Here is a 9,856-nt window from a genome sequence, read left to right as displayed (position 1 = left end):
AGAATGAAAATAAAAATAAAAAAGAATTGAAAAATAGTTTTGTTTAAAAAAATGAGAGAGGATTTTTTTAAAAAGAAATTCAACCTTTAAATAAATATAACTTTTACATTTTAAATTAAATATTTTGTATAAAATATATCAAATCAAAGCTATTGTTGTGATCTTTAATTTGATATGCATATTATATATTTTATAATTAGTTGAATTTCACAATTCTAAAAAAAAATCAAACAAACAAATAAGAAGGTAGATAAAAAGGAAATAAAAAAAATATTAATTTCTTAATAAATCTTTAGTTTAATTATAATTATAAAATTATAAAATTATCACTGAATTTAAAAATAGATTTCATATTAAAATGTTGACTTTTGAATGGACTATAGATATCAAGTAAATAGGCTGAATTTTGTTTTAACATCTCAAACCATTGTTCAGAACATTAATCCAGTACTGGTTGGGCGAGTAGAGTAGATCTACAGCAAGCGCAAAGAAATAACGCACTCTCTTTAACCTACACCCCCCTTTCTTATCCCACACCCATGTCGTTAAAAATCCCCAATTTTTCACAGATCTAAATCTCGATCAGGGTTTCCAAATTCTGGCACTAACCTCAGATCTCTCCATTCCTTCACCGTGCGCGATCATAGGTGGAGAGACGATTGGCCCAAAATGCTGACGAAATTCGAGACCAAGAGCAATCGAGTGAAAGGCTTGAGCTTTCACAGCAAGCGCCCATGGATCCTCGCAAGTCTTCACAGCGGCGTGATCCAGCTCTGGGATTACCGCATGGGCACCCTCATCGACCGATTCGATGAGCACGACGGGCCTGTTCGCGGCGTTCATTTCCACAAATCGCAGCCGCTTTTCGTCTCCGGAGGTCTGAATTTCGTTGCGTGTTCATTTTTTCATTTGCTTTGCGTGGACGTTGTTTCGGGTTGTGTTATTGCAATGTGATCCATGCTTGCTCTGGTGTGGATTTGCGCTTTTGGAGTGACTGGAGTGTTTTTGGTTGTGGATCTGCTGATTTGGATGTGGTGTTGGTTGATTTATGAATTTTGATTCACGATGTTGATTTGTGAGTGTATCATTGTTTTGCGGATTCTGTGATCGCCGTAGTGTGAGTTTAATGGTGGATTAGATCCCGTATGCTTTTTGATGTAAGTGACCGATAACTGATTTAAATTATGTTCACTGTTATTAAAATAACATTAGAGTTCACGTATTTGGTCCTGTAATTAGAAGATAGTGTTTGTAGATCAATGCTGATCTTGACTTCTATGTCCCATAATTTAGGCCGTCTCATCAATGGGGTGCCATGTTTAGTGTTTCATTATGTAAATCCAAGCTAATGGTTTCTTATCATTCTAACATAGGGTTGTTAAGGCAGAGGTATTAATGTCCTATATAGTTTCGTCTCTGGTATTCATTATCTCGATTGATTGTTGGTGGATATTGTGTCTTTGGAGCTTGATTTGACTTAATAGGATTTTTCTCGTCATTTTAATTTCACCTTAGCGGATCCTTTATATGATCTTTTGCATAGTATAGACAGACACTAGCGAGTTTCAATCTGGCGCATCTAGCCTATCTAGTTAAGTAGTTATGTTTGTGAATGTCATGCTGTTCACTCTTTTTTTTTGATAAATTATAATATTAAATAAAGAAATTTAAAGGCCGCGCCCGCGCCACTGGAACTCGAACCCAAGATCTTTGGCCTTAGGCATTAACCCCTTACCGCTTGGCCAACACACGCACACTGTTGTTCACTCTTTTACTCATAGTAGTCAAAAGCATGCCTAGGCTCTATGTCTTACTTGATCATGTGTTTCACTCCTCTTGCTTGATTATTTCCGTGGTATTTTTCTTTGAGAAAAGAACGTGTAAACATTTTGAAGTCCATTACTGGTAACCGATTTAATTGTGCCTAGCGCCTTGTGTCAATAGGAGGCCTTTGTGCCTCAGGTTTACATAGCGCTTTTGATAATTTTTCTTTTGTTGTTTGTGCCAATACATTGATATGAAACTCTTAGTTGAACTGACTCCTGCAGGAGAGTTCTTGAATTTATATGATGGAATGCAGGTCCCATTAGATTCTTTCTGCCGTGTTTGATTCTTGGCTTGATACTAGATTCATATTCTGATTTATGCACCAATATTTTCTTTCTGCAGGTGATGATTACAAAATTAAGGTGTGGAATTATAAATTGCATAGATGTCTATTTACTCTTCTTGGTCATCTTGACTATATCCGGACAGTCCAATTCCATCATGAGTATCCTTGGATAGTAAGTGCAAGTGATGATCAGACAATCAGAATATGGAACTGGCAATCACGTACTTGCATTTCTGTATTAACGGGGCACAACCACTATGTCATGTGTGCTTCATTTCATCCCAAAGAAGATTTGGTCGTTTCAGCCTCTTTGGATCAGACTGTTCGTGTTTGGGATATTGGTGCCTTGAGGAAGAAAACAGTGTCTCCTGCTGATGACATTCTGCGATTGTCTCAAATGAATGCGGACTTCTTTGGTGGGGTTGATGCTGTTGTGAAGTATGTCTTGGAAGGCCACGATAGAGGGGTTAACTGGGCTTCGTTTCATCCAACTCTCCCTCTGATTGTTTCTGGAGCTGATGACCGCCAAGTAAAAATCTGGCGCATGAATGGTATATTGGCTTGATCACTTATACATTTGAAGTGCTACTTGAGATATACTGTTATTTTATAAGAGTAATATAAAAAATATGTATTTATTGTTTTAATGGTTTTGACTATGATATTAGGAAAGCTACTATAGGTAAAAGGGAGACCATACACATCTCGATCGGCAGTGTTTGCATTGATATGGTTGTTGTTGATATGGTTGTCCGGAGACAAGCATATTAGAGATAACCTGTTTGTTATATATCACGTCTTGAAATTGTTTGCTTCAGTTTGCAAACCAGATGTGATTTGTTAAATGTAAAATGGGTGGTTCATGATATATAGGTTTTTAATTTGAGTTGATGAGTTCTTTTTGTATTTTCTATTGCTTTACTCTAGGATTATAAGGCGTTGTGGTTTACCGCCAATTACTCCTCCTGAAGAAGCTGAGGAGAGAATTCCAGTTTAGCTTATTTGAGAGTGTAGGAATTGAGTATTAGTTCTTGTTCTGTTATTCAGAGATTTTGTGTTAGTCATAAATTTTGCTCTAATCATGAGAGGACAAATTCCAGTTTAGCTTATTTGAGAGTGTAGGAGTTGAGTATTAGATCTTGTTTTGTTATTCAGACATTTTATGTTAGTCATAATTTTTTTTCTCGTCATATATACATGTATATTTCTTCAATAACATCAAGATAATATATTTTTCAGATACAAAGGCTTGGGAGGTGGACACGTTGAGAGGACACATGAACAATGTTTCCTGTGTTCTGTTCCATGCAAGGCAGGACATTATTGTATCAAATTCAGAAGACAAGAGCATCAGAGTTTGGGATGCTACTAAAAGAACTGGCTTGCAGACATTCCGCAGGGAGCATGACAGGTTCTGGATCCTTTCTGCCCACCCCGAGATGAATCTTCTTGCTGCTGGTCATGATAGTGGCATGATTGTTTTTAAGCTAGAGAGAGAACGTCCTGCCTTTTCTGTTAGCGGTGACTCTGTGTTTTATGTCAAGGATAGGTTTCTACGCACTTTTGAGTATTCCACTCAAAAAGATACACAGCTGATACCAATCCGTCGTCCTGGTTCTAATAGTTTGAATCAAGCGCCACGCACTCTTTCTTATAGTCCTACCGAGAATGCGATTTTGGTTTGCTCAGATGTGGATGGTGGTTCGTATGAGCTCTACATTATACCCAAAGATAGCTATAGCAGAGGCGACACAGCTCAAGAGGCCAAAAGAGGTGCTGGGGGTTCGGCTGTTTTTGTGGCTCGAAATAGGTTTGCTGTGCTTGAGAAGAGCAGCAACCAAGTCCTGGTCAAGAACCTTAAAAATGAAGTAGTGAAAAAGAGTGTTCTGCCTATTGCTACTGATGCCATATTCTATGCTGGTACTGGGAATCTGCTCTGCCGGGCTGAGGACAAGGTTGTTATTTTTGATCTCCAACAAAGAATTGTTCTTGGAGATCTTCAAGCTTCTTTTGTTAGGTATGTGGTTTGGTCTCAGGATATGGAGAGTGTTGCTTTACTGAGCAAGCATTCAATTGTTATTGCTGATAAAAAGCTTGTGCACCGCTGCACTCTTCATGAGACCATTCGTGTCAAGAGTGGATCATGGGATGATAATGGTGTTTTTATCTATACTACACTGACGCACATTAAGTATTGCCTGCCTAATGGGGATAGTGGAATTATAAAGACCTTGGATGTTCCAGTGTATGTAACAAAAATATATGGGAATACAATCTTTTGCCTGGACCGAGATGGGAAAAATCGTCCGATCATTATTGATTCAACAGAATATATTTTCAAGTTGTCCCTGCTGAAGAAGAGATATGATCATGTTATGAGTATGATAAAGAATTCAGAACTATGTGGACAAGCCATGATTGCATATTTGCAACAGAAGGGCTTCCCACAAGTTGCTCTCTATTTTGTAAAGGATGAGAGAACACGCTTCAACTTAGCCCTTGAAAGCGGTAACATTGAGAAAGCCCTTGAATCTGCTAAAAAGATTGATGAGAAGGATTACTGGTACAGGCTAGGAGTAGAGGCCCTTCGGCAGGGAAATGCAGGAATTGTTGAATATGCATACCAGAAGACAAAGAACTTTGAGAGGCTTTCTTTTCATTATCTTATAACTGGCAATCTGGACAAGTTGTCGAAGATGATGAAAATTGCCGAGGTGAAAAATGATGTTATGGGCCAATTTCATGATGCATTGTATCTTGGTGATGTGCGAGAGCGTGTGAAAATTCTGGAGAATGCGGGTCACTTGCCCCTGGCTTGCATAACAGCTTCCATTCATGGGCTCCATGATGTAGTGGAGCGTTTGTCTGAAAAACTGGGGGATAATGTTCCTTCTCTGCCTGAAGGGAGGAAAGCTTCTCTGTTGATCCCCCCAAGTCCAGTGCTATGCGCTGGAGATTGGCCTCTGTTAATGGTCAGTAAAGGCATATTTGAGGGTTCTCTTGACGACACAGGTAGAGGTGCAGAAGAAGAGTATGAAGAGGCTGCAGATGCTGATTGGGGTGAGGCTTTGGATATTGGTGACGTGGATAATCTGCAGAATGGAGACATCAATATGGCGCTGGAGGAGGAAGAGGTGCACGATGAGAATGATGAGGAGGGAGGATGGGATCTTGAGGATCTAGATCTGCCTCCTGATACTGATACGCCAAAGGCGGCTTCTAATGCCCGTTCTTCTGTTTTTGTTTGCCCCACACCTGGTATGCCTGTGAGCCAAATTTGGGTCCAAAAGTCATCTCTTGCTGCTGAACATGCAGCTGCTGGCAACTTTGATACAGCATTGCGTTTATTGGGCCGCCAGTTAGGAATATGCAATTTTGCCCCTTTAAAGTCGCAATTTATTGATCTTCACTTGGGCAGTCACAGTTATTTGCGTGCCTGTACTTCAGCACCAGTAATATCTGTTGCAGTAGAGAGAGGCTGGAGTGAATCAGCAAGCCCCAATGTGCGAGGTCCCCCTGCTCTTATCTTCAATTTCTCTCAACTAGATGAGAAGCTGAAGGTTGGTTACAGAGCAACGACTGCTGGAAAGTTTTCTGAAGCTCTTCGACATTTCCTGTCAATTCTTCACACAATTCCACTGGTTGTGGTTGAAACAAGAAGAGAGGTGGATGAAGTCAAGGAATTGATTATCGTGGTAAAGGAATATATTCTTGGCTTGCAAATGGAGCTTAAGAGGAGGGAACTGAAGGACGATCCAGTTCGTCAGCAGGAACTTGCTGCATATTTCACCCATTGCAAGCTCCAGCCACCGCACTTGAGACTTGCACTGACCAGTGCAATGACTGTTTGCTTCAAGGCGAAAAATCTGAGCACTGCAGCCAACTTTGCCAGGCGGCTTCTGGAAAGTAATCCAAGTAATGAGAATCAAGCAAGACAGGCCCGCCAGGTTCTGCAGGCTGCTGAAAGGAGTATGACGGATGCCACGCAACTCAACTATGATTTCAGAAATCCTTTCGTTGTTTGTGGAGCGACATATGTTCCAATCTATAGGGGGCAGAGAGATTTAACCTGCCCATACTGCACTACACATTTCGTTCCATCTCAGCAAGGGATAGTCTGCACTGTTTGTGATCTTGCGGCAGTAGGAGTTAATGCTTCTGGCTTGTTCTGTTCTCCTTCGCAGATGAGATGATTTGATTGTACAATTGCTTGTTTCTGTTTCTGACCTTTTCACAATTTCAGAAAGCGGCTACACCTGTGATGACCGTGACCGACACCTGGAGAGACTTAAGAGGTAGGAGCTTCAGACTGAGATGCTTCTCGGATTTATATATCTGTTTAATATCTGGTTTCCTTCTGCAATCGTCTGCCCTTTTTTGTTTTATTTTTATGATTACAGTCTACAGTTTCCTTTGTAATAAACTTGTGCAAGATTTTTGACTTTTCGACCATTCTTATGCAGTGTGGAAATTTAGTGTGCGTTACTCGACGTGCCTTTACCTAGTACTAGTAGTACCAATGGATCCTAAAAAGTTATTTTTGCAGATGTAATTGACATTTTGCCTACTTATATATTTCTTGGCTTCCAAACATATCTACTTTGCTTCTTCACTTCTCCCTTGAAGAGCTATTCTTTTCGTTTCACTTATTTTAAATTTATCAAGGTTATTTTTTTTTAGATTACGGACTAATTTGTACAAGGATCAGAAAAAAGCGTATCATTTTTTACGAGCTTTCCTCCTTACATTTTCATGCTTGGGGAGCTTGCTCTCTTTTCTTTTTTTGTTTAGCTAAATATTGTGAGGAAATAAGATGTTCTCTGTTTGAGAATGATTACTTCTTATTACTAGAAAAGTGTGGGCTTCCCTTTGGAAATTTGGATTAAATTAATCGTAAAATTCTGGTTTAATTAATGGTAAATGCGATGATTGTAGAATTGCAGTTCCAAATATTTATAATGGGAATGGCCGATGGGTTCGAATCAGATTCAACCTAAAAACAAGTGTGTCATCTAGCAGTCGTTTGAGAATTAAGATTATTTGCTTGTACGCAATCTACATCCTATTTATCCATTGAAAAAGTAAAAAAACGAAGTAAAAAAATCAACACCCAATTAAAATCTATTTACTACTACTACCTTCTTTATTATTATTATTATTATTATTGGGGGAGGAGGGGAGACCTGAGATCTCGCTCTACTACGCAGGGAGGAACAGCACATGAGGATGTCTCCAAATGCTTTGTTGCTACTAGAGAATACCTATTTTGCTTGAAGAAAAATTTAAAAGAGCCAGTAACTTTGAAACATAAAATTCCTACCCACTTTTGGAGTGAGAATTCGAAATACCTTTAAAGAAAATAAATAAATAATAATACTCTCTTCATCCACAAAAATTGTAGTAATTTGGTTGGAGGGTGCAAATTTTAGTAAATGGTTAAAAGGTGTGTATAAAATAGTGAATAAATTCCACCAAAATTGGATGAAAAAAGAGTACCCACTAAAGTTGATATTTTAATATGTATAGATATTCTTGATTATTAAAATGCAACTATTAATTAATTGTTTTTTTTCATAACATTTATTGATTAAGGGTGGTAAAGGTGGTTCTAACCAACACTGATATTTTCACATTAGAAGAATGAAGATAATAGTCCCCGATGGGACACCAAGCGGTGCGACCTCCTGTGTGTGAACAGTGAGGTCCCGGGTTCAAACCTCACTGCTCCCCCTCCCCAACTTCCCCAAGTCAAAAAAGAAAGAAAGAATGAAGATAATAACTTGTTAAAAATGGGTTGTCGGTCTTGCTTTAACACGAACATATTAGAGGTATTGATCTTCGGCATAATGGAGCTTCAACAGTGTTCTTTATAAGTATTAAATCGGGTTCCTTTGTAAACAACAATGACATGAAGTTTGAATTTGAAATGGAGTGCGTGATTTTGAATTGTAGCGGTAAAAAGCATAAACAAGCTTAAATTTTGGACTCTTATATTGATTTTGGCACTACAAAGATAAAGCATAGATTACAACGGGATATCTCCCTTCTATCTATAGGCTATTCTATGTCAGGGGCATTTCGGTCATTTCAGTTCTGAACACGAAGGGACATTTCCATCCTTTCAAATATATTATTCTTCTAGTGTTCGAGGGATAATTTCGTCTATTTGATTCTTCAAGTGTCACGTCAGCCATCAACAAATATTTGGTGGTGCTTTCTCGTGTTAGGAACAATTATGTGACTACCTGCAAGAACGGTTACAAGACCATTTATAAGTATGACATGTATTGTCAACTAAAAAGTACCTTTTGTCTTCTTCTTTAGTTCTGAATAACAAGTGTCAGCACTTCACCCTTTCGTTAGGATCTCTTACATTTCTTCTGATTATCTTCTTCCTCAATTCCCATTGCTTTAACTTCAGCTCTGCAACCTTGAGCTCCTTCGTTAGATCTAAATTGATCTACTCTATATGGCCTTCTATGGAATCTCACATCTCCTTCTTCTTCTCTGAGCTCACCCTTAGATCTAAATGAACTCAGCTTTGTTAAATCTCTCGGATCTTCTTCTGAAAATGGACCTTCATCATCCTTATTATTGAGTTTGCACGTGGACATTTGAACCTATTTTATGAAGTAGTAAATGAAGTAGACCGTAATATTATCATCGATCGTCAAAGGGTAAATTTGAACGTGCATATATCATTTGCTTCTCAAGTACAATTCTCAAAGTTCAATATACATTCTTGTAATTAAGTTCGTGATTAATTTGCCTCAAAAAATAAAAATAAAACAAAATAAATAATTTCATGCATGTTTGGTTGGTTTTCTGGAAGAAATCTCAAATTGCTTTTCATGAGATTTAGCAAAGCTTTTTTTAATGTCAGAAGATGATTGATTACCTCGAAAATCTTTAGAACCCTAACCCTCCAATGGGTCATAAAATTTACTCTTTATTTATTTTTTATTTTTTGTCTAAAAAAAGTTGAAACCCATGTGACTGAGTAGTCCGATGCTTCCCCATATTAAGACACATATGATGAATATTACATGTCAGTAAACCAATTATTTACTGAAAGACAAACCTACGTTTGTCTTAAAAGTTACGAAATCACTACCTAAGTCAAAATATATTGATTTTTATATATTGATGTGTATATATAATTCCTTTTATAAAGGAAAAAAATTCTCTAACTTTATCGCGATGTTTTTGCACATGGAGGACCAAAAGAATACCCTCCTACTCTAGAGACTATAATTAAGAACACTATGTTTTATTTTCATGCATAACAAGTTAAATTAATACTAACATTTAAAGGACGTCTCATAAATCGTTTCAAAAAAAAAAAAAAAAAGACGTCTCATAAATAAGTAATCGGATATAGTCATGTAGACGGAGAATAAAATAAATTTTGGCAAAAATTTTGCAGTTGAGAAAATTCTTATCTAGCTACTATAATCTAATTGAATGATGACATTGAAAGCTAAAGGAAAATAATTTCCAAAGTTCATTCAGATATAAAATCTATTCCTATGCAAAACTCTCACAAAATTAGACTACGAACTACTTTAAGCTCTTTGTACGTAATTTTATTTTCTTGTTGGCTTATTGTTAATAAGGAAGTGTAAATATTCTTCGCGCCCACTATTTCACATAAGAAATATTTCACTTTTTAGTGAACTACATAGGCTGGTTGTAATTGTAAGTATTTAAATAAATAAATTAAATCGTTTTGCTATTTTATTT

General features: G+C 37.4%; 1 protein-coding gene across 1 annotated transcript; it reads left to right on the top strand.

The window, feature by feature from the left end:
• Positions 1-413: 413 nt before the first annotated feature.
• LOC130986613 (coatomer subunit alpha-1-like) lies at positions 414-6,706 on the top strand. The gene is made up of 3 exons (XM_057910070.1): positions 414-877; positions 2,170-2,664; positions 3,353-6,706. Exons 1-3 carry the CDS (start codon positions 670-672, stop codon positions 6,304-6,306), a joined length of 3,657 nt encoding a protein of 1,218 aa, XP_057766053.1. The 5' UTR covers positions 414-669; the 3' UTR covers positions 6,307-6,706.
• The last annotated feature ends 3,150 nt before the right edge of the window (positions 6,707-9,856 follow it).

This window comes from Salvia miltiorrhiza, chromosome 5 (genome assembly GCF_028751815.1).
Source record: "Salvia miltiorrhiza cultivar Shanhuang (shh) chromosome 5, IMPLAD_Smil_shh, whole genome shotgun sequence".
Lineage (NCBI taxonomy): Eukaryota > Viridiplantae > Streptophyta > Magnoliopsida > Lamiales > Lamiaceae > Salvia > Salvia miltiorrhiza.
Note: the sequence above shows the minus strand (reverse complement) of the source record. Positions and strands in the feature narration are given on the sequence as shown.

Bases quoted from the DNA above. Each gene is read 5' to 3' on its own strand.
- LOC130986613 (XM_057910070.1), top strand. From the start codon at position 670: ATGCTGACGAAATTCGAGACCAAGAGCAATCGAGTGAAAGGCTTGAGC. The intron at 878-2,169 runs GTCTGAATTTCG...TTCTTTCTGCAG, and splicing joins GCCGCTTTTCGTCTCCGGAG to GTGATGATTACAAAATTAAG. The intron at 2,665-3,352 runs GTATATTGGCTT...TATATTTTTCAG, and splicing joins AAAAATCTGGCGCATGAATG to ATACAAAGGCTTGGGAGGTG.